Source organism: Mesocricetus auratus, unplaced genomic scaffold (genome assembly GCF_017639785.1).
Source record: "Mesocricetus auratus isolate SY011 unplaced genomic scaffold, BCM_Maur_2.0 Super-Scaffold_100033, whole genome shotgun sequence".
Taxonomy (NCBI): Eukaryota; Metazoa; Chordata; class Mammalia; order Rodentia; family Cricetidae; genus Mesocricetus; species Mesocricetus auratus.
Window position 1 is genome coordinate 15,539,427 of NW_024429213.1, and position 25,767 is coordinate 15,565,193.

General features: G+C 42.4%; 2 protein-coding genes across 2 annotated transcripts; both read left to right on the forward strand.

The window, feature by feature from the left end:
- The first annotated feature begins 1,854 nt into the window (after positions 1-1,854).
- On the forward strand, positions 1,855-3,348 carry LOC101824327 (germ cell-less protein-like 2). Its single transcript, XM_040733769.1, has one exon. The coding sequence runs from the start codon at positions 1,855-1,857 to the stop codon at positions 3,346-3,348; it is 1,494 nt and encodes a 497-aa protein (XP_040589703.1).
- A 15,649-nt stretch (positions 3,349-18,997) lies between these two features.
- LOC106022714 lies at positions 18,998-24,092 on the forward strand. Its single transcript, XM_040733670.1, is given in 7 exon segments — positions 18,998-19,960; positions 20,004-20,629; positions 20,631-20,778; positions 20,781-20,904; positions 20,907-21,061; positions 22,188-23,105; positions 23,940-24,092. Coding segments are annotated over 7 exon segments (3,087 nt in total).
- Positions 24,093-25,767: the final 1,675 nt, after the last annotated feature.

Sequence of the window (25,767 nt, forward strand, 5' to 3'; positions counted from 1 at the left end):
AGTATTTATCCCTGGCATGCAAATGGACTTTGGACTCCCATCCAACACTGTGAGATGCACTCTCACCCTGAACTCTTGGGGGAGGGTCTAGGCTCTGCCCTGGATGAAATGACAGAATATGGACACCCCCATGGAGGGCCTCACCCTCCCTGGGGATATGAGGGGATATTGGGGCGTTAGTGGGAGGGCACGGGAGGAAGGGAGGGTAACAGAGAGGGACCACGAATTGACATGTGAAGCAACCTTGTTTCTCATTTGAATTTGGATTTAAAAATGAAAAATATATGGAAAATGCAAATCAATAAAACAAAAACATAAATCATGAATACTTGTACACATGTGAAATAACTGGATTTATAAGGAGCCTAATGTCTGTTATGCCAAGTTCATAGGACCCCAAAAAGTGACCACCAAGGAGCTGACTCACTGATGCAAACGCATAAGGTTTAATGTTAAGAGCCTCACCAGAGACACAGTCCAGCAAACTGGTATAGCAGCTACAAGAAAAGGGTGCCTGACCTGAATTTTAATTGGTTTATAAAGGAAGAAAACCACAAGCAGGATGGTGCTTACCTTGGCTGTTCAGGATTGGGTGAGAGTAGGTGACCTTTGGATTCACTGATATGGGGGCTAGAGGAATTTCTAAATTGTTACTAACAGTTGCCTGAAAGAACAGTTGTGACAAGATGTTATTTATCAAAATAGTCATTGTCTGACCATCCAGATGGGGTCATTTTGACCAGGAGGGGCACTCCTTGGAACTGTTTGTGGTTCTTTGGCTGGAGTTGAATCAGCCTTGTGCCACACAGGAAATTTCTTAAGGAGGCTTTTTCTGAGGATGGAGTTAACTCTCCAGTATACCTTGCTCTTACAATGCCAACAAAATGTTTTTAAACCTGTATATGAATAGGCAAAGCATGCACAGAAATTTGGGGAATATGCATACAACAACATATGTGAAATTAATATTTGTCTATGTATATAACCACATAAGTGAAATTAATACTTGTCTTATATAGTAATCAAAAAGAATAATAAAATAAGCAATAAAAATGTCTACCATTTAAACTGCTAAAAGTTGCTGGTATTTACAATCAATACAACTGACAGTTGAGTGCTTTTTTGTTTTTTTTCTTTTGGCATTTTGTTTTGTTTTGTTTTGTTTTTTGAGACAGGATTTCTCTATATTACTTTGGAAGTTGTACTGGAACTGCTCTGTAGATCAGGCTGGACTCGAACTCACAGAGATATGCCTCTTCTGCCTCCCGAGTGCTGGGATTACAGGCATGAGCCACCAACGCCCAGCTTGACAGGTGAGTGTTCTGTGGTACTCCAGGGGTTATGAGTTGGAATGTGTACAATCCTTAACACTCATCCAGATGGGTGTAACCTGGTCGTTATCTTTACAGAAAAAAAACTTCAGCTTACAAGCCTGAGGCAGCAGGTACTTGACTTTGAGTGAGGTCAGCTAAAGCGACATATGTGACCCTTTGGAAACCATGGAGGAAAAGTAGGGGGCAGAGGAAAGGAGAAGGAGAATGGGGAAAGGAAAAGAAGAAACGAGAAAGGACAGAAGGGAGGAAATTGGGTAAGAGGGAAGGGAGAGAAGAGGGAGGAAGGAGGAAGACAAGAAGCTGGGTCACAGGCCATAGTTTTAAAAGGACTTGCTGGCAGTGGGCGGGGCCCCTGCTCAAGGACACGGGTAGACAATGAATAATGGCCTGCCTTTCTGTGACGTTTGAGACTGTGCCAGAGAAATGCAGTGAGCTCAGGAAGTCCTGGCACACTCCAGCAATGGCAAGGGAGAGAAACCTGTGCAACAGTCTCCTTTAGACGTTCTAGGTGTTTTCATCGATGGGACATTGCAGCAGCCGAGTCTGGAGATCTGACGACTCCAGCTTGGCAGAGCCACAGCAGCCTGAATGCAGTGTTAGTCCCAGAAGCGTGTCTGGCAGCCGCAAGCGCAAATGGAGCAGTTGGGACAAGTTGGGGCCGAGCTGGAGCATCCACGGATCTTCGGTAGTAAGCCTACAGCAAGTTTTTGGCATCTTCTACGGAAAGAAAAGGAAGCTCGCAACTAAGTATACTTACCAAACTTTATTTTTGGGTGAGGAAGACAGTGATGTCAAAATCCATGCCCTGGGCAAAGTGTGGTCTTTGCACAAAGCTTTTTTATGCCAGTCCGGGTACTTTGCTAATATGCTCAAAGATACTTGGAAGGAACCGCACAGTGATATTATTGAACTGGAGATTAACAACCAGCACATAAACATCTGGTCCTTGGATTTTGTATTTGGTTCATTGTACAGGGACAAGGACTTGCCAATGAAGCCTCGACAAATTCCTCATGTCCTGGCAGCAGCATGCCTGCTTCAGGTAGAGCAGGTAATTCAGCAATGTAATGAGACCATGAAGAAAACCATTAATATGAAAACTGTGTGTTCATACTATATAACAGCAGAAACATATAGATTGAAATCTGTAAAGTCACAGTGCTTTGACTGGCTTCTTTGCAACTTGATGATACACCCAAATGTTAGACTTTACAGAGAAATCGATATAAAGATCATGTATCTGCTTGTCTCATCATCTGATCTACTCGTGTTGCAAAAGGAATTTGATCTATATACCACCCTAAAAGCATGGATGTTCCTTTATTTTAATCCTGGCTGGGAAAGTTCAGTGAACCATCTCTTTGCTAATGGCAACAGCTGGCTTTCCAGGCACATGGAATGCACTGACAACATCACATTTCTTGAAACTGAAGAAGGGCTAGTATTTCAACCAGTGTTCAAACAACTGAGGTTTCAGCATATCATCTTTGACCTGGCCTCCATGACTATTCTTGAACAAGATCGCCTAATACCTTTAGAATGGCTGTCCCCTGTTTATAAACAACAGTGGCTGACTTTGCTATGGGCACAGCAGCACAGGGAAATTGGGCCGAGAACCATCAATGAAAAAGAATTTGAAGGACGCAGCATGAGATGTGGTATAAGGATTAACGGTGATGGTGCATACTCTTGCAAGTGGTCAGGTTGCAAATTTGGCTTTCCTTTATGTATCATCTTTACCAACCGCGATATTATTTTCAAGCAAAGTCGTCAGTACCACAATGACTCTGCTGGCCTAAAACAGGTACGGAATGTAGTATTCAGAATAAATTTGTTGCGTTTTGACTCTGATGGAAGACCAACTTTCAGTAAGACAACTGGTCATAAAATCGTTACCTTTAAAAATAATGAGGAGAAAATTGTAATGCAGTTCGATAGCAACATTTTAACTTTCCCTTTCTACGTTTTCTGCAACTTCCTGTTTATATCATTAGCAAACAGAGAGAACCTGTAACATTCATTAGACCACAGGAGCAGTTTGAGAACATTGAATAACTCATTTAATATGAAGGCTGTGCTAAGAATACCATCAATATGACTGACATCACAATGAAAAACAAATCTTACGAGTTTGGAACCAACACAAACAAATGCTGTCCATCTTCCCTTCGTCTCTGTGCCTTTGTGAAGAAAACTTTAATATCCAACAGAGTATTTGTCAAAACAAATCAAAGGAAGCTCGTCTATTGATTTCCCGTCACCATCAATAGTCAGTCTTTGAATGGAAATAAGAGCCTTTATTTGTGAGGAAAAACATCTAAATAAACTTGTCAGATAGATTTGACCCTAATGTTGAGACAAAATAAAAAAATTCTCTCCATGGCTGAAACTCTTATATCTTATCTATAAGTTTGTAAGATTTAAAATCTTGGTCAAAAAAAGACAACTGACATTAGTCATTGTTAATGTATGCATTCAAGTAGTGTCAGGTTTTTCCATATCATGTAACATATAGTTTATTGGGTACTTTAGAATGGTTTTTCAGATCATTTTTACATGACTTGGATAACTTTTACTGCTGATTATCTTTAAAGACATGTGCACATTAATATATATTTTCTTTTTTTTTTTGGTTTTTCGAGACAGGGTTTCACTGTATTGTTTTGGAGGCTGTCATGGAACTTGTCTGTAGACCAGGCTGGCCTCAAACTCACAGAGATTCTCCTGCCTCTGCCTCCACAGTGCTGGTATTAAAGGCATGTGCCACCAACGCCCTGCTTAATATGTATTTTCTTACAATTAAATATCATGTCATATGCTATATAAGCAAATTGCTTATATATGCAATGTATTTACATGGTAGCATACATCTTTACATACACATACTTATGTGTTTATGTAACTCTAAATATCAAAGAATGAAATTCTTGAAATGGATAAACAAACCAGGAAATTAAAAATTGTTCTTAATGATTGCAGTATTCTAGTTATCAAGAGATGAGTTATTTCACAGTATCCTGTTCAATTTCTCATCCTTAGTTTCTTTTCCTGTTGCTGTTATAAAATACCCACAAGAATGGAACATACAAGGTGGGGGCGCTGGGAAGTGGGGGAGGGAGTTTATCTCATCTCATACTTGAAGGATTCTGTCCATCATGGCAGGAGTGTGAAGCATAACATCTCCAATAGAAAGAGATGAGTGCTATGAAGTACTCAGCTTTATCCATTGTTGAGCTGACCACTCTAGCTATTACAACTCTACCCCTACCAACATGATACACAAAGACATCACTCTACACCCAAAACCTTCCATCATTTTGTCCTCATAGGATCACAAAAATCTTATGGTATAAAATGCATTTAGTCCTACTTGAAAAGTCCCCTTAAACAGTTCCAACACTTTTTTTCATTCCTTTGAATTATCTGAATTATTTTTCTTTCATTCCGGGATATCTTTTGGTTTTTATTCTCGTGGCCTCCCCCGTACTTCGGGGTCTATCTTCTAACAGCCCCTACCAACTTCATTTGTTTTTATATATAATCAACTGAGTCCAAATTGTTGTCCATATGCACATGGGCACATGGGTGTAGAGCTGTCCACTGAACTATGGACAACCTACCAGCGACCCTATCTCTGAAGAAAACCAACTTTATCTCCCCAGACAGTTCTCAATTGTCTGCAGCTAATCAACCAGAATTGGAGCCTTGTGAATTGCTCCATCAACTCTGCAGGAATAAAGATTATGATAGATCATATGGGACACTTGGGTGTTGTGTATGCAATTTTAGCTGTTGATAATTGACTGGCACTGCCCGTCATGTCTAAAAGACATTGTTTTGTGACAGTCCTCCCTGACTTCTAGATCTTACAGTCTTTCTGCCACCCTCTTCTGCAGTGTTCCCTGAAATGTGAGAGGAGGAGGAGGAAGAGGAGGAGTTGTAATGTTGTGGAGTAGGCATCCCAAACACTTCCACATATGGAAAACTCTGAGGTTTCTTAATTTTGAACACACAAAATAAAAAAGAAGTAATATAGGTTAAGGGAAAACCCTTTCTTAGGCAGTTGGTTTTGAATAAAAAGAAAGGTGTTCTCCCTGGACTTGCTGTCTTTTAATGTATTGGGACCATCACAAGATGGAGTCTCCAAGAAATTGTGCTTTGCCCTCAGAAGTCATTTCCCCTGGTCTCAGTGCAACATAGCTTTCCCTGTGCTGGTGTCTTTAAGAGTTACAATTGCACTTTGGCTGCCCATCCCACAATGAGGAATGCTCTCTCAGCCTGGACTCTTGGGGGAGGGTTTAGGCCCTGTCCTGGGTAAAATGATAGACTCTGGACATCCTACATGGAGGGTCTCACCATTCCTGGGGATCAGAGTGGAGATTAGGTTGTGGACTGGAGGGCCTGGTGGGGGCGGGAAGCAAGATTGTTTCTAACTTAAATTTTAAAAAGGAAGAAAAACAGCGAGTCACAATTGCTTTCTCAGCACTATCCTGAATACTACCTGTTTTTAAAACTTATTTATTCCTGTTCATGGTGTTTTACCTACATGTATGCCTGTACAATACTTGTGAGCCTGTTGCCCCTGGAGGCCAAAAAGGACATTGGATCCTCTGAGATTGGAATTATAGATGTTGTGAGCAAGTATGTGCATGCTGGAAATTGAATGCAGATGCTCTGGAAGGGCAGTAAGTTCTCTGAACCACTGAGCCCTCTATTCAGCCTATGCTTGCCTGTCTTCAATTGTCCTCTGCAAAATAAACTGGTCATTATCTTTAAATCTAAGTTCATTCAGGCTCTAAGAGTATGGAGAGAATGAAGGCAGATTCTCGGCCAAAATATCATGATATTGTTCCTTTTGAAATCTCATGAGTTGGCTGGCCTCTATTGTCTCCATATCTCTTAGAGTTCTTGTCTTTCTAGCTTCTTGAAGAATTGCTCATGAAACTCACCTTCCAGCATGGGAAGGCTTTCCTAGTCCAATGTACCAAAGCCTTGCATGTTTCAGCCCAGAAGCATTAGAGAGGGAGGCCAAGGAATCACTCAGGTTCTTCACAACAACAGCCTCACTTCTCCAGCAGCTTGTTTCTTAGTTTCATTTTCTCTTGCCTTGTGACAAAGCCTCTCCATGTGGATTTAAGTTTCCTGCATGGTGATAGACATGGATCTATCTGCAGTCTTCTTCATGTCATTCGCCACTTATGTCAGCACCATTTTTGAAAAGTCTTTCTTTATTCCATTGCATAATTTTAGCTTCTTTGTGAAAGATCAGGTTCATAGCAGCATTATTTGTAATAGCCAGAAACTGGAAGGAACCTAGATGTCCCTCAGCTGAAGAGTGGATACAAAAAATGTGGCACATTTACACAATGGAGTACTCCTCAGAGGAAAAATACAATGGAATCTTGAAATTTGCAGCCAAATGGATGGCACTAAAAGAAACCATCTTGTGTCGAGTAATCCAGTCACAAAAAGAAGAACATGGTATGTATTCACTCATATATGGATTTTAGACATGAATCAGGGGTTGCCAGAAGACAATCCCACAGCCTGAGCCTCTGGGAAAGAGAACCTTCATCCAGAGACTGATGAAAGCAGAGGCAGACACACACAGACATATACTGAACTTGTAGGAGGAAGTCTGATGCCGCCATTAAACATGTGACTTACTAAGTCTATGCCGCCATTAAACATGTGACTTACTAGAGGCGCATACAGATGAGGTAATAAAAGGGCGGTTTACCACACCGCTAACCACACCCACTTTAGGCAGGACTAAAGACATATACGGCTGGACGTAAAGACGTATACGTACGTAGGCGGAACTAAGTCATTTAAAGCAGCTGTACGGCACAAAGACAACATGTGCTCGTCATATGCAGATTGAACCTGCGTGTCAGCATAAGGACCCTCCCCAAGAATCTTGTCTTGGGGTACTTCATGACCCTTCTGCAATTCCTGAATCTCAATTGCTTTTGCTTCTTGCCTCCACAAAGCTCTCCATTGAATTTGGCAAGAATTTTCGAGCACTGCAGAGGCTAATTGGGCCCAGTCTTTTGGGGTTACTTTATTTACAGTAGCCTATGAGGTTAGGAGCTCTCTGACAAAGGGAGAATGAAGACCATACAGGACAATGGCCTCCTTAATATTTTTTAGATCCTTCATCTGTATAGGCTCCCAGTGATAAGCAATGGGACCATTTGATTGTTTTTTCGTTGCTGGTTTTTCTGTTACAGATACTGGAAAAACCATAGGGGAACGCATAGCAACCTTAGGGAAATCATTCCGGCATTTGAGAAGCTTTGAGAAACTCCTGTCCGGACCTGTTGCCTGTATTTCTGATTCTGAAGTATCAGATTGAGCGTCTTCTAAATCCTGCAGTCTATTCATCATTGTTTCTCTGAGCTCCTGAAGTTCTTGGGACAAATAATTTTCTAAGGACGTCATGGAATCTTTCATTTTTTTACATTCATCATTTACATGTGATTCCAAATTTCTAATATTCTCATCCTTAGCAAGTACCTCAATAGCATGTAAACTGCCTTCTACAAATGATATTCTATCAGTTAGTTTATCATTGCTCTCAGACATGGAACAATTCTTTTCTGCTAGCATTTCAATTTTATGTTCCAGTCTTTGTAATTTGCTAGTGAAATCATCAAACATGGAACCGTGTTTTTCGTTAAATGTTTCCACATTATGTTCCAATTTTTCAATTCTCTCTGTGGAACACATTTTTCCTGATAGTAATTCAATTTTGTGTTCCATCTCTTTAAATCTGTTCGTCAGACCTACATTATCATTTTTAATATCCTGAATATTATCTACCAACCCTTTCTTACTCTCCTGCAATGAATTTTGCACTTCCTGAATCCTTTGTATTAAGATTTCAAAACTATCCTGGGATGACTGTATGACCTGTATAAGTTTATTCCTATTTTTGAGCCATTTCATTAACAAAATTATATTGATTATGAAGCTAATAGTCACCATCGTGGGTAGGAAGTACCTTTCAGGTAGGTCCTCAACCCTTTCTAAAATCCCATCCATACAAAAAACAAGAAAATTCTTAACATCCTGCATCATAGTGTTAGCTGTTGACATTGTATAAAGCAGTTACGTTTGTTACCAATGGAGTAATTCAGGCCGAAATCAACAGGCTGCCAGCAAAAGAGCACGTGGCCGGAGTCAGCAGGCCGCCAGTAAAACAGCACGTGGCCGCAAGAGAAATCTTGGAATACCGCCTGACCTTACCGGCAGGTAGTAGGTGCTGGTTCCTGGCGGCAGGAATCGTGCCTTGCCGAGCGAAGTGGTGAGGAACTTAGCGAAAGGAGAGTCCACGTGTGCCTGGCCGGGCCAAGAGAAGCCGCTTTTTCCGGGGCGCCTGGATCCGGATTTCAATCCCCCTCCCGACACCAAATTGTTGGCTTCATCGGACGCTGTAACGATACGCGACACACAATTACTGAAAGTAACGCTAAGTATTTTATGTAGAAAATTACTCACAAGTTACCAAACCCAGAGAAGCCCAGCAGATCTCCGCTAGCGACTGGACCGGAAGCCGAACTCCAGGAAAAGAGAGCGAAACTTCCTGTGCGCTGTCTTTTATGCCTTCCCCCCCCCCGTAACGCCCCTAGCCATGCCCAAAAGTGGGCTTGGCTAGTGACGTAGTTCCGCCTACGTACGTATACGTCTTTATGTCCCAGCCGTATACGTCTTGACGTCCAGCCGTATACGTCTTTAGTCCTGCCTAAAGTGGGTGTGGTTAGCGGTGTGGTAAACCGCCCTTTTATTACCTCATCTGTATGCGCCTCTAGTAAGTCACATGTTTAATGGCGGCATAGACTTAGTAAGTCACATGTTTAATGGCGGCATCAGACTTCCTCCTACAATTCCCCTTTTAGTCTAAAAAAGGACAACTAACTTGTGTCCATGAACAAAATGTATCAAACATCTATTCTATCTAAACCTAAACTTATCTTAAAGAAACACCCAAATATGAACACCTCCTTCCAATCCCAACTCTAAAATAATTGAAAACTAACACTAACAGGTGTAATCTTATAATATCAATAGTAGGGAGAGGGGGCGTGGAATTCTCAAAACTACTTCCTGCTGAGATGGGACGATGATAATCTCATGGGGACCTGTGAAAAGAAAATGTTAGTATAACAAAATCTCAGTAGATCAGACAGTCTCAGTATGGCAGGAGATGCTTGATTGAAGTTCCTGACTAGGGTTCTAATGTTGATTGAAGCTCTTATCTTGAAGCTCTGGTCAGATTGTAGAAGATGTGCTGTTTCAGTTTCTTGATCCGGAGTTGTGTAGAGTGATGTAGTTTCAAGCCAGTTTCAGGATAGTGCTTGTCAGGTGGAGTCAATGATGTGGGGCAATTCAGATGCCTCCAGTCGAATCAGGTGAAGTCAAGGAAGTGGATCCTCATTCTCTTTCGGAAGCAGTTGAAGATTGCTGTCAGGAAATCCCTTGTTCTCTGGAAAACTCAAACATTACTGTTAACAAAGAAATATTTTAACTTTCATATGTATGCATACAGAAGAGGTGACAATAGGGAAGATGGAAAACCTGGAGGAAATTAGACTGTTCAGAAAAAGAAATCCATAGATAACAGTCCCTCATTTTTTATTTCTTCTGTCTTATATCAGAACTGAACTCCTGGAATCTAGTGTCAGAAAGGAAGGAATTATCAGCAAAGGAGTTAAGACTGGGCTGGTTTAACCCATAGAAACAGTTGAACTGAACAAGGGGGAACTCCTTGACCCCAGATTGATGTCTATGTGGAAAGCATGGGACTGACCCAGACTTCATAAATGTAGGTGTCAGTGAGGAGGCCTAGGTAATCTATGGGGCCTTGGGTAGTATTTATCCCCGGAGTATAAACAGACTTTTGTTGCACATCCCACAATTAGGGATGCTCTCTCAGTCTGGACCCTTGGAGGAGGGCCTAAGCCCTTCCCTGGATGAAATGACAGACTCTGGAGATCCATCATGTAGGACCTCACTCTCCCTGGGGATTGGAGTGGAGACTGGGTGGGGGGCTGGGGGCTTGGTGGGAAGGGCAGGGGAGGATAGGAGGTAGAGGGAGCTGGGATTGACACATGAAACAAGCTTGTTTCTAACTTAAATTAAAAAATAAATAAATAAAACACAAAAGAAAGCCTCCCCAAGGCAAATTCATAGAGAAATGGTTTGGTTCACAATTCAAGGATACAGTTCACCATCTAAATATTCTTCAACTGACTAACAGGTATCGACATGGTGGTACATGTACACCACGGAATACTTTTTAGGTGTGTAGACAAGTCATAAAATTCTTTAGTCTGTCAGTATCATGGAAATTTGTTCTTTCTGCTTCAATCATGGCATATAGTTTTGCTGGGTGAGTTAATTTAAGACATCAGTCATAGTTTTCTAGGTTTAAAATGCATTGCTTCCTGGCCCTTCCAATGTTTCTGTCTGTCTGTAAAGTGAGTCTAGGACAGTGAGGCTTCATAGTGAAATCCTGTGTAAATAAATGAAAAAGGCAGAAAAAGGAAGAATATAGGACAGAAACTTTAATAAGTAGTATACTCTTCAGAAATAATAAGGATTCTATGGTATCATAAGAGGCGCTCATTAATATGATTGGTGACCTTATAATGGTCACAAGGGGGACAGCCGACTCTCTCTTACTGCATTCTGTTCTGTGGTGATACATTAAGCTAGCCAATGAGAACTGTAAGAGAATTTACAGCAGAACACAGCCATGCTTTACCCTGATCCTAGATTCAGACTTTCCAGACCAATGTAGAATAAACTTTTTGTGCATAAACATCTTTCCTATGAATTATTTATGGTAACACAAAAAAGATATGTGTGCTCTCAGTAAAGGTGAGCTACCTGGCCTAGTAATTACATTCTGTAAACCTGTAGATCTGCCACTCACTTTGAAGCAGCTGCCACACTCCAGGACAATTCAGATTTGCCACATCCTGCAGGGCCCAGAGACTGACTTATACAGGGTAATGATACAATACAGATGGTCAGACACAGGGACACATACCGAGATTGGTTGTCTGTGCTTATTGTGAAGGAGAGGAGCAAGTTAAACAGCAGCATTAAAGCCGACTCATTTCTTTTATACATCTGCATCCAGGAGGTGGGTTTGTATTATGAAGATGAGCAATCAGGCAGGTTTAGCCAGTCTCTCTAGGATGTCTCTGTAAGGGATCTTATGCTGCAGTCACCTTAGAGGAGGAAACATTTTGCTAAGCGCTGATCACATTGTCAACACTTGATGTCAGATCTTTGAAGAAGGTTTTGCCATCCCTCTGACCTGACCCAAGGAAGGTTTTGCAATTCCTCATTGGTCTAAGGCATTGCATAACTTTATATTGCTAAGCTCATGTCAACTACACATTCACTCAGGGCTACCTTCACTCCCCACACAACTTAACAGCTGTTCAGGCTCTGCTGCAGTCACGCACACTATTCCAAGAGTGCCAGGGATAGGAAGAGCTAACTGCTGTTGGAAACATTTCTTCAAGAGACTACATGTGATGGTCAAAATACTAACACATAGGAAAGGTCTCAGGGTTTAAGAAAACCTGATTCAAAACTTTAAAATTCTAAAATGTTTTCTTTATTTCCCATGACAAAGAAGGATCCCATATCAAAGATGTCTTTTGCTGTACAGGGGATTGCAGAGCTTGCCAACCATGCATAATTATCTGGGTCTGCTTTCTACCACTACTACCAAAACCAGGAAAAGAAAAAGCTTAAAAATGAAGAGGAGGGAAGAGGAGGACATGAGAGAGCAGGAAGATCAAGTCAGGGAAATAATGGAAGAGAGCAAGAAAAGGGATACCATAATAGAGGGAGCCATTATTGCTTTAAAGTGAAATCTGGAACTAGGAAATGTCCAGAGATCTAAAGGGTTGACCCAACCTAGCAATCTAAGCAATAGTCGAGGGGCTACCTAAAATGCCCTTCCCCTATATTGAGATTGATGACTACTTTATATGCCATCCTAGAGCCTTTATACAGTAGCTGACGGGAGCAGATGCAGACACCCACAGCTAAACACTGAGCTGAACTCTGGAATCTAGTTGCAGAGAGGGAGGAGTGACGAACAAAGTGTCCAGACTAGTTTAGAGAAACCCACAGAAACAGCTGACCTGAACAAGGGGGAGCACATGGACCCCAGACTCATAGCGTGGAAAACAGCATAGGACTGTTCCACCACCCTGAACGAGGATGTGAGTTTGGAAGTCTGGTCAATCAATAGGGCCTCTGGTACTGGATCAGTACTTATCCCTAGTTCACAAATGGACTTTGGGAGCCCACTCCACATAGAGGGATATTCTTCGAGCGTAGACACTCGGGATAGGGTCTAGGCCCTGCTCCAAATGCTATGCCAGACTCTGGAGATGCCCCGTGGAAGGCCTCAACCTCCATGGGGAGCAGAAAAGGGGCAGAATAGGGGGACAGTGGAGGAGGGAAGGGAGAGGGAACTGGGATTTACATGGGAAACAAGCCTGTTACTAATTTAAATAAAAAATAGTTATTGTGATAGATTGTATAGGAGACTCAACATTGACCTACTTTTGTTAGGAAAAATGATCAGTTGTTGTACACTGATCATTTAAAAATAATGTGCCACTTCCATGCTATCTGGCATCTCAGCAGCCTGACCACCAGGTGGCAGCACAGGTTTGTTCATTGTGTATCCACTGGCTGCAGCCCTTTGTCTGCTTTCATAAATCTCTCCTGAATACACAGACACCAGGTTTAGCTCTCGAGAGTCTTCACACAGGATGTAGCTACAGCTATGGTGTGTCTTTGGAGGACTGTGGTGGGGATAAGATCTTTGACATCTACTCTAGGTCCCTAGCTGGGAGTCTCTACAGAATCCATATGGTACCTGTAGAAGAAGCATTGAGGTAAGAGATTAATTGGGTCTGACAGTCAAGGTCCTCTGTGTATGTGAAGCAGTGAGTGACCATGGAGGAAACAGTATCCATGACAGAACTGCTTCAAGCACAGTCACTACACTTAGAATATGTGATTGACAGAAGGGGCAGAAATCCAATTTCTCTTAGTCTGAGACCTTCTCCCACTGAAAGATTTCCCCATCCATAGCAGAAATCTTTTGGACACAACACTTTAGATGGATACTCCAGTAGAATGCTGTGTACCAGGTACTGATTGTTTATCGGGCATTTCTCCTCTGTCTGCCGGTGCCACTGCATACTCCTCATGTGGAACAACCCTGATTTTTTTATGGTCTTTCACATACTCATTACTGTCAGGGCACCCTTGATCCATGCACTTGAGACACAGAGGTCTTTAGATCTCTGAGTTTGAGTCCAGCCCGGTCTACACAGCAAGTTCCAAGACAAACTCCACTTCTACAGAAAAACCCAGTCTCAAAACAAATACAGGAACAAATACAAAAGCATACCCATTCCTGAAAGTACTGTGAGATCTCTCTGAAGCTATCTTCCTTAAGCTGTCCTTCCCACCGTGTGCTGTTGCCACTATCTCTCACTAAGAGCTGGGAGTTCCCTAGAGACTTGGCAGAGTCACTTTCTTCAAGACAGTCCGGGCACATTACATTCTCTTCTGCCTTATGGCGATCCCTATTTTCCTTTGTCATTAAAAGTAATGTATTAGGAACTCATCAATATAACTGTAAACTATGATGCATCCTTCCAGCATCCACTACTCCATGGGGGTTCTAATACACTGTTACTGAGTGCCACCTGCTAATTTTCTTGTTGCTTGATTCATTCATACCTTAGATGGAATCCGTCCAGCCCTGGTCACTTGAAGTTGTGAAACACTGGGATTCTCTTAGAACCACACTTGGCCTGTACCTCTTTCAGATATTTGTATATACTTCATAGATGATCTCATCCATTTGTTCACTCTATCATTCATTCATTCTTTAAAGGAGAATTTGTCATACACTCTATTTGCTTGGCACCCTCAAGAATGCCGGAAGTACAAAGAGGAATCAATCAAATACATTTACTGCCTTGCCATGTTTAAGAATAGCAAAATTTATATCTTTCCACACTACTGAATATTTCATATGTATTCTCATATCCAATGTCCAAAACTTTGGATCTAAGGATTCAATTTCCATGTGTCAAGGTAAAAGGATTGATAGCTATCCTATTAGGAAAGTTGAAGAGGGTAGCGGCTGCTAAGCCACAAACTCAGGATTGAAAACAGCAGTGAAATGATGTCAAAGCCAGCAAAACTAGCTGAGTAGGTAGCCCTCAGGTGAGTAACCCACCAATATGCTCTCTGGAACACATTTATAGAATTTCCCCTCTTTAGCACCATCCATATTCCCTGGTAATCACTCATTATTAGGGCCTTGTGTGGGTCCCATGGCACAGTGCCCAGGGAACCAACCCAGAGTAAGCATGAGTCCTTTCTTCCTAAAACATAGCTTTACTGTCTGTGAAAGATAAAGAAATTCAGACTCTTTTCAAAAGAGGAAGTGATTTAAATCAATGTGGTGTTATCAAAATATGTCCTGGGAAGTGTCATTGATTGCAGAAATGTTTTTCTAAGTACCAGACGTAACAGTTATACTGATTTGTGGGTATAAGGATAAGATTTAGAATGTAGTTACAGAATCAAATTCGTCTAGTAATGTGGTGTTAATAGATTGTCTCCTAAGATCCATTATCTTACCAGATCCATGGAGTTAGGTAGATTTCTAGTACAAGCTTGGTTTTCCTTCTGTTGAGGTGGCCTTACACAAATGTTGATTACCACCAACATGTCATTGCCTCTATTGAACCCCTAAGGCTGTGTTACTGTTCTGGCCATTGCTTTGGTTCTTAAGTGTCACAGCTAAGAAGGATTATTAATTGCTTCCTTCATTTGGCAGCTTGCAGTGTATTTTCTGGTACTATGGAAGCTTGATCTCAGTAAGGAGACTTTCAATTAGATGTAGTTCCAATAATAGGTGTCTTGTGTTCTAAGTGTTCATTTTCTTCAGGAATAGAGATTACCTTCCACAGGAGAGAGGGAGAAAGAGAGAGACAGGGAGAGAGAGAGAGAGAGAGAGAGAGAGAGACAGAGAGAGAGAGAGAGAGAGAGAGAAAGAGAGAGAAAGAGAGAGAGAGAAAGGAGAGAGCAATTAAGTCAAGGGCAACAACAATATTGTATATGTTTTGTCAGTCACTGGGACTTCCCTGGCCAATCACTCAATAGGAGGTTACTTGTGTCCAGTCCTAGGGTTTGTATTAGTTTACATCTTTCTACAGCAAATGCAGACCATCAGAAATACCCCAAACTGGACATAGTGCAGACATCAATAGATTGTGGAGAGCCCATTCTCAATGCATACATCTGCAGCACAGGACTTACATCCAAGTATCAGGGAACATTTCAGACAACAAGGTATGGAAAGTTTAACAGCGATATTACGGGGAAGTATGCTGTGAGATTGTAGATATAGCTACATAAACAAGACGTGAACACTGACAATCAGAAGACATGCTAACACAGGAGAAGGGAAATGTCATGTGCCTATCCAAAGAAATACAGGCAACTAAGGACTGCTGAGTGACATAGTTAGTCTATCCCAGTGTCCCTTGATTGATTACTCAATACAAATTTGTATCCCTGAAGCATATACACCAATGACACAAAGAAAATTGAGCCAACATGGTGAATGTGTGTGAGTTTGTGTGTACATGAGTGTGTGTGTGTATGTGTGTGTGTGTATGTGTGTTTGAACACAAAGAGTTTATCAAATTAATAGCTGAGAGACATGATATGGGCTCTTTAAATATATCTTTAAAAACTAGGACATTTAAAATATTAAAAGCCTGTTTAAAAAACACCCTTTAGCATTCTTTTTAAAAATCAATTTAGAAATTACCAGGTTTCCTTTTGACATTTCATAATATTTAATTTTGTTTGACTCTCACTGTGCCTCAAGCCTAATCCTCACTCTCCTATCTTCCATACCCACAGTACCTTTCTCTTCCATGTACAGTCCCTTCCAATTTTGAATCCCATTGTAATCTGTTACTTCCCCAGCTAACTACCACTCTTTTATGAAACCATTACATATTTCTTTGGAGGGACAAAGTTGGAATTATTTCCATTTCCTGTTGACTTGCAAAGCAGAATCACTGGTTAGTGTTGGCTTTTATTATTAAGGGGCAGAGAAGGAGTTCAGAAAGTGAAATGACCATGTCTGAGAAAACAGATGGTAGAGTATTTGGAGAAGTAGATAGCAGGAAAGAAGGGGAGGAATTCAGAAAAAAATTGGAGAATTTCTCTGGAGCTCAAGTGCAATCATTTTATCTGCCTGACATCTAGATAAAATAAAATATTTTAGGGGAAATTATTGTGTCTCCCCTTGTGTATTACATTCCATATTTTTCTAATCCTTTGACAAGATATGTGACAAGAAGCATCTAGAGGGAGGAAGGATTGACTTTGGTTTATAAGTCAAAGGGTAAGCAGGGTGGGACAAGGCTAAGGCCATTGGTGACTTTACGATCAGCAGCCAGGAATCAGAGAACAGAAATAAAGTAGAGCCAAGGCTATAAAAACAGAAAACCAAAGGCACAGACAGGTAAAGTTATTTGCCACTAAGCCTTGCAACCTGAGTTCTATCCCATGGTGCCCCAAGTGTCCTTCCCACACACAAAAAAGTCACTGCAATAAATGAAAGGAAAATAAACAAAACCAGAAGGCCTGCATAGCATGAATCACAGCTCCATGTCTTAAAGGATCCTCAACCTTATGAAACAGTGCTACCAAATTGAGACCATGTGTGCAAACACAGAAACTTATGGGGAAGTTCCAGATTGAAAGTACAACCCACATACATTCCTAGGAAATGTAAATAATTTTTGGTGTTACAAGTGAAATGGATTCTCTTCTAGTCCTTATTTTTATACAAGTTTGTCCTCACATGACTAATATTATCAGGGTAGCACCATTTATCTTGAGATCACTGTCAGATGACTGAGAGGCACATACCTGGGATATACAAGTGCATCACTTGGTGTGCATACCAGATTTTCAAAGCATGATTTTACATTGATATCAAATATCATCACTCCCCCCTCAGTCTGTCCTTATTACTTACTACCAAAGCTTGAAACCATGTAGTCTACCTGTCTTTTATCTTATTCCTAAGTCTAAGGGACACAGGAAACTCCTTTCCCACCTAACTTCCTAACAGGGCCAGACCACTATTTACTGAGGAGTCTCAGTGCTCTTGCTGATAGAACAGCCAGGAATAAACTGCTAATACCTTGGCTAAGTTGGAGTTGTTCTCTGGCTATGTTACTTTGAATGTACTTGGGCCCCATAAGGTCATAGGGAATGGCACCATTAGAATGTCTGGCTTTGTTGGAGTAGGTACAGCATTATTACTGTGGGGTTGGGCTTTGAGGTTTAATATATGCCCCAGACACACTCAGTGTCTCAGAACATTTTCTCTTGCCTGTAAGTCAAGATGTAGGAATCTCAGCTCGGTCTCCAGTCTCATGTCTATCTTCAAGCCACCATATTTCCCTCCATGACAAAGATTGACTAAACCTCTGAAACTGTAAGTCAGCAAAGTACTTGTTTTCCTTATAAGAGTTTCCATGGTCATGGTGTCACTTCACAGCAATAGAAACTCTAATCGGCCTAATATCTGGCCTTAGAATGTTTTCAGGGCAAGAATATTTTGTGTTTTTCTTTGCCACTCATGTCAAGCCAGCCCCGGTTGCTTACTGAATGAAACACTGAAGCACAACTTATCAACTCAACTGCTGTTAGTGAGAGATCCCAACTCATCATTGTTAAACCCCTAGGGACTAGCCCATCACAGAATGACTTGCCCTTCTGCCATCTCCTGAGAAACCGGAGACCTCAAGATAAACTTAAAAGATAACCCTCCCTGATCCAGGAACTGTACAATGCACAAAGAATGGTTGCTTGAGATAACCTTCCTGTTAAGACACAAGCTATCATTTAACTTCCTCATCCTTTATGATGTTTGCCTAACTCCCCCATTCGATTTTCCCTTTTAAAAACCCCTGACTGAAGCTACTAGGGGTCGAACTCCTCTGCCCCTGTGAGGGTCATGAGCTCAGCCCCAGTGAACTGGTTCCCTGAATAAACCTCATGTGCTTGCAGCAAGAACTGTCTCTATTGAATTATTGGGGCATCGGCTTATCCTGAGTCTTGAGTGAGGGTCTCCCCACTCTGGGGGGTCTTTCAGTTGGGTGGTCATCCAGCATTTGCGACCACCCAAAATCTTGGTGACCCCTCTTTGAGGTAAGACTCTGTCCTTGTCTGTGTCTTTTGTCTGCAGGCTGTCTGAATCTGGTACTTTAGGTTTGCAGTTGTCTGCGATCGTGAGAGCCATCTCCCTATCTAGGATGGAGAGGAGAGTTATCGACAAACATTTCAGGAGATAACTGACTGTTGCCCTGGGAGACATCCCAGGAGGTCTGAGGGAAGTCCCGGAATGTCCGGAGAGTGCCCGTCTAGGTGCCAAGGAGAGACTTTGCATCCACTCGGCTGTCTGATTCTTTTTCCTGGTGTTGAAAGTCCTGCGAGAGGCAGGCTCTGTTTCTGGCATTCTCTGATTTTTGAGTGTTCTGTTTGTCTTCTTTTATGTGACATGGACGATGGGACAGACTGTCAGTACTCCTCTTGATCAAACTCTCTACCACTGGACAGAAATTAGAACTAGGGAACGCAACATGTCTGTAGAAGTTAAGAAGGGACCTTGGAGAACTTTTTGTTCTTCAGAATGGCCAATGTACAAGGTTGACTGGCCTCCAGAGGGTACACTTGACCTTACTGTGATTTCTGCAATTAAGAATGTGGTTTTTCAGAAGGGATCAGGGCCTCACCCTGACCAACAACCTTATATTTGTGTCTCGGAAGATCTAACACAAGATCCTCCATCGTGGTTAAAACCTTGACCCAGAAAAGTAAGCCAGTCTCCCAAGTACTGGCACCCTGAAACACAGAAAAAAATGAAAGAAGAAATGGCGGTGTATGAACCGCCAAATAAGCCTCAACCCTCGGCTCATCCTAAGATATATCCCGAAAATGAGGAGCCTCCAAAACGGCCTAGTATCCCATCCACTTATCCCCTTCTGATACCCCCTCAGAATCCCCAACAGGGTGCCCCTGGAGGAGCAGCAGAAGGACCAGCCACCAGGACCAGGAGCAGATGCGCCCAGAGTCGTGAGGGTCCAGATTCAACTACAGCATTGCCTCTGTGTGTATACGGCCCACTACCGGCGAACCCTGACCAGCTGCAATTACTCCAGTATTGGCCCTTCTCTTCGGCCGACCTCTACAATTGGAAATCTAACCAAGCCCCTTTTTCAGAAAATCCCTCAAGCCTTACAGGTCTGACGGAGTCCCTCATGTTCTCTCACCACCATCCTACTTGGGATGATTGCCAACAGCTGTTGCAGGTTCTTTTCACCACCGAAGAAAGAGAGAGAATACTTTTAGAGGTGCGGAAGAATGTGCCTGGAATCAATGGTCAACCAACTCACCTTCAGATTGAAATAGATGCAGGCTTCCCCTTAAATCGTCCTAACTGGGACTACAACACAGCTGAAGGACCAGCCGCCAGGACCAGGAGCAGATGCGCCCAGAGCTGAAGGTAGGGAGCGGCTGAAGGTCTCTCCCCAGGCTCTGGTGGCAGGTCTCAAGGGAGCCGGCAGGTGTCCCACTAATTTGGCCAAGGTAAGGGAAGTTCTACAAGGGGAGAATGAATCCCCATCTGTGTTTATAGAATGTCTCTTAGAGGCTTACAGGCATTATACTCCCTTTGATCCTACTTCCGAGAGTCAGCAAGCAGCAGTTGCTATGGCTTTTATTGGACAGTCTGCCTCTGATATTAGGAGAAGGTTACAGTGCCTGGAAGGTCTGCAAACATTATCTTTGCAAGACCTAGTTAAGGAAGCAGAGAAAGTGTACCATAAGAGAGAGACTAAGGAAGAAAGAAGAGAAAGAGAAAAGAAGGAAGCCAAGGAGAGACAGGATAGATGGCATAGAAGGCAAGAAAGAAACTTAACTAGGATTTTGGCCGTAGTAGTAGGCAACAGGGAAGCTCATAGGAAGAATGAAGGAAATAGGCAGACAGGGTACCTGGGCAATGAAGGGCCAAGGATACCTCGGAACCCTGAAGGACCCCCTCGACAGCCTTTAGATAAGAATCAATGTGCTTATCGTAAGGAAAAGGGGAATTGGGCAAGGAACTGCTCCAAGAAGAAACATAAGACACCCAAGGTCCTTAGAGGAAGATAATTAGGGGAGATGGGGCTCCAGGCCCCTCCCCGAGCCTAGGGTAACACTCACTGTGGAGGGGACCCCTATAGACTTCCTTTTTGACACCGGAGCAGAATTTTCAGTTTTAAAGAAACCATTGGGAAAATTAAAAAATAAAAAAAAAACATAGTAATTGGGGCCACTGGCCAGAAATCATATTCCTGGACCACCGACAGGAAGGTTGATCTGGGAAAAGGTCAAGTAACTCACTCCTTTCTCGTCATCCCTGAGTGCCCCACGCCACTAGAGATTTGCTGTCTAAGCTAAAAGCCCAAATAAGCTTTTCCTCAGAAGGAACCATAGTCAACAGGCAGATTCCCACTTCTATGATCTTGGCCTTAAAACTGGAGGAAGAATATAGATTACATGAGCTCCCAGCCCCGCCAGAAAAAACACTGGTGGGAACATGGCTAGAGAGGTTTCCCAGAGCATGGGCAGAGACAGGGGGGAATGGGAGAGGGCAAACGGGTGACCCCCATTGTCTTAAGCCTAAAATTTGCCACCCCTATTAGGGTACTACAATACCCTATGAGCAAGGAAGCCCGAGAGGGCATCAGACCTCACATCCAAAGACTCCTGCAACTAGGTATTTTGGTTCCTTGCCAGTCTCCCTGGAACACTCCGTTGCTACCATTTAGGAAGCCAGGCACCAATGATTATTGGCCAGTACAAGACCTAAGAGAAGTTAACAAAAGGTTGCAAGATATCCATCCTACTGTCCCTAACCCTTACAACCTGCTCAGTTATCTCCCTCATGACAGAAGATGGTACACAGTTCTGGACTTGAAAGATGCACTCTTTTGCCTGAGATTACATCCTACAAGCCAGGCAACCTTTGCTTTTGAGTGGAAAGACTCAGATCAGGGACAGGCAGGACAGCTGACTTGGACACGTCTGCCTCAGGGATTCAAAAACTCCCCTACTCTCTTCGACAAAGCCCTCCATTGAGATTTGGCTCCGTTCAGGTCAGAAAATCCTCATGTTACCCTGCTTCATTATGTTGATGATTTGCTCCTAGTTGCTGTAACTGAGCAAGAGTGCAGACTAAGGACTGAGAGATTACTGACTGAGCTGGGTGAGTTGGGGAACAGGGATTCATTAAAGAAAGGCCAGATTTGTCAGACAGAAATAACCTACTTGGGCTACACTCTTAAAGGAGGGGAAGCGATGGCTGACTGAAGCTAGGAAAAAGACTGTGACACAAATCCCTACTGCTGCAACCCCAAAGCAAGTGAGAGAATTTCTAGGTACTGCAGGGTTTTGTAGACTCTGGATTCCAGGTTTTGCCAGCCTGGCAGCCCCACTCTGCCCCCTCACTAAGGAGACTGGGACTTTCTCATGGACCCTTGACCATCAGAAAGCCTTTGAAGAGATCAAGAGAGCTTTACTCAGTGCACCAGCCCTAGCCCTGCTAGACCTGACAAAGCCATTCACTCTTTATGTAGATGAAGGGCAGGGATAGCGCAAGGGGTCCTAACTCAGGCCTTGGGACCATGGAAGTGACCTGTGGCCTACCTGTCAAAGAAATTAGATCCTGTAGCCAGTGGATGGCCATCTTGCCTAAAAGCCATCGCCTCAGTGGCACTGCTTATCAAAGATGCCGACAAACTAACTTTGGTTCAACAGACTGTAGTGGTAGCCCCACAAGCCCTGGAAAGCATCATCAGACAACCGCCTGACCGCTGGATGACCAACGCCCGCATGGCTCACTATCAGAGCCTCTTGTTAACTGAGAGAGTGCTGTTTGCACCCCCGGCTATCCTAATACCCACCTCTTGCTGCCAGAGACAGACTACTCATTACACGGCTGCCAAGCAGGCGGCTCAAGGAGCTATGATCCTCGCAGCTGAACAAATAACTAAGGAACCTAAAGATTGTTATGACACTGGAGAAACTAGCTTCAGGTATAACCCTGAAGATCACAAGCAGATGGAGAAACTAAAAATTGTTCATGGCTACTCCCCCCATGGAGTAGCTGAGACAGAAGATGGCAAATCCATACTACCCCAAGAGGAGGGACGACATTATGTCACCAGTTTATATCAACTAACTCATCTAGGGACAAAGAAGCTAAAGGACATCATACATCACTCCGATTATCATGTCATGGGCCTCTTGGACATTGCTCAAAACTTAGTTCAGAATTGCAAGGTCTGTGCCTTAACCAATGCTGGACATCACCTAGGTGCACCCAGCAAACGCCTCCGGGGAAACAGTCCAGGAGCATACTGGGAGGTCGATGTCACAGAAGTTAAACCAGAAAAATATGGTAACAAATATTTATTAGTTTTCATAGATACCTTCTCAGGATGGGTAGAGGCTTTCCCTACAAAGAGGGAAACAGCCAATGTGGTAGTAAAGAAGATACTGGAGGAGATTTTTCCACGATTCGGCATCCCTAAGGTAAATGGATCAGACGATGGCCCTGCCTTCGTTGCCCAGGTAAGTCAGGGACTGGCCACCTAACTGGGGATTAATTGGAAATTACATTGTGCTTATAGACCCCAGAGCTCAGGACAGGTAGAAAGAATAAATAGAACATTAAAAGAGACCTTGACTAAGTTAACCTTAGAGACCTGTGGAAAGGACTTGACAGCCCTCCTGCCCTTCACCTTGTTTTGAGTACAGAACACCCCAGGGGAATTTAAACTCACACCATTCGAGCTCTTCCATGGGGGACCACCCCCCTTGCCAGAAACAGGAGGGGTATTTGATCTTGATGCAATGGTAGCCTCTCTAAACAAAATAGTGCTTCAGAACAAATCCCTATCACCATGGAACCAGGAATGCCAATGTACCCCTATAATTAAGCCCCATAAGGTCGTAGGGAGTGGTACCATTAGATAGTCTGGCTTTGTTGGAATGTTAGAGATTTACTAAACACACATGATCTCAAGGATGAGCTGCCTACAATTCAGACCTAGAGCCTGAGGCTATTAAAGGCAAGAGTTCAGTTAATAAACACAGAGAAGAGGTAGTGTTTACTGGGAAATGAGTAAGACATCAGGACCTTCCCTTTTAGTAGTGTATGAGGGAATAGGCCCATATAGTAAGACTGAGCAAGTGTAGAAGTTCTTTTCAGAAGGTCAGGCATTTGGATAAGGGTCTGAATTCCCTTGGGGACTTGAGGAAAGTCCCTGCTTGGTAAAGCAGTCATTCTTCTTGTCTCTAGCTAGAGGAATGTATAACCCTTCATTAACTTATGGTTGGTGCCTATTGTCAAGGTCAAGTCCAGTTTGCTCATGTGCTCCTTGTCTCCTCTTTAATCCTATGCAGTATAAAAGGTATAATCTCAATGACAGGCTGCTGACAGCAATGCCAGTTCACCTTCAGATCGTGTCTGTTTCCTTTTCCCCACATCAACTCCACACATCCTCCTTGGGACTTGAACCCCCTTCTGAAGCAGGTCTCCTTCAGAATACCATGTGAAAAGGATGGGATGTTAAAGGATTAGGGGAAGGAAAAATGTCAGAAATCACGGGACTTTTATATATCTTTCCTTGGTTTATACTGCAGAAAAAAACAGTCAAGCCATTTGTTTTCCTTCTGGAAAAACATTCTTATTTCCCGTATATTCTCTAAGTATCAGGTAATACCATCGGCTCATAAGGATGTACTTTATTTAGTATGTACCCTACTATCAATTTTTCATTCCAAGGTCATTGAGACTGTATAGCTGTTTTCTTCTCACTGGTTCTCATTCAGTCAGAGACAGTGCATGGTACTTGTTTATTTGTTTATAGAATTAAAAGCTTTGAGATGATGCAGAATATAAGTGTTTATTACCACTCATGAAGGAGCACATAGAGAAACATGCATTTCTTATTTCAATTCTGCTATGCAACATCTATGCACATAGTACAGTATGAATAAATCCTGGATAGGCTCTCATTACCATCACCAGGGTTTTTATTATAATTGTAAATATTTGTTATGGACGGATCTATGCCAGATGGTATCTCAGGGAGAGCACATAGTCAGATGAGGGTCATATAGTTGAAAGAGTCAATGTTCAATCCTTAGTTTCTTACCAGAAATCTGTTTCAAATAGCCTGAGAATGAAGGGAGATCAAATAAGGGAACACAGTCCATATTTGGTCAACCGTCTTCAACTGGCCAACTTAAAAATGTGAATTGATAGCAAAAAAAACAGATAAATGATGTCATAATGTGCCATAAGATTGGACCTTGGAGGGTAAGTCCAAACTGTGATGGTGAAGGGCAAACATGCAATGCAGACAAAACTTACATGGGAAATTTTTGGGGAAAGGGAAGAGAGTAAAGGAAGGGAGGTAGGAGAGAGAGAGAGAGACAAAGAAAGAGAGAGAGAGAGAAAGAGAGAGAAAGAGAGAGAGAGAGAGAGAGAGAGAGAGAGAGAGAGAGAGAGAGAGAGAGAGAGAGAGAGAGAGAGAGAAGGCAAAGTTCTGTCTTCCTCTTTAGAGGAGCAGTGAGAGAAAGAGAGTGGGAGTTGGTGTGGCTGGTCTCTTAAAGGGACCATTTGCACCTGTGTACAAAGTCAGTGTACTACATATCATGTACCCCAAGGGACTAACTACCACTCTTTTATGAAACCATTACATATTTCTTTTGAGGGACAAAGATGGAATTATTTCCATTTGTTGACAATGCTTTCTTTTTTCCATTGTATAATTTTAGCTTCTTTGTCAAAAATAGAGTGGTTGTAGGTGTGTGGGTTAAAATCACGGTTTTCAATTTGATTTCATTGGTCCACCTGTCTATTTGTATGCCAATACCAAGCTCTTTTCAGGACTATAGCTCTGTAACAGACCTTGAAGTCAGGTATGTTGATGCCTCCTGAAGTTCCTTTATTGTATAGGGTAGTTTTGGCTATCCTGGTTCTTTTGTTTTTCCACATAAAGTTGATTATTGTTCTTTCAAGGTCTGTGGAGAATTGTGCCGGAATTTAGTTAGGGATTGCATTGAATCTGTAGATTGATTTTGGTAAGATTGCCATTTATATTATGCTGATCCTACCAATCTAAAAGCATGGGAAATCTTTCAGTTTTCTGGTATCCTATTTGATTTCTTTCTTTAGAGACTCAAAGTTCTTGATATACAGGTCTATCACTTCTTTTGTTAACCT

What these genes read in the sequence shown, in the direction of transcription:
- LOC101824327 (XM_040733769.1), top strand. Translation starts at nt 1,855, where the DNA reads ATGGGACATTGCAGCAGCCGAGTCTGGAGATCTGACGACTCCAGCTTG.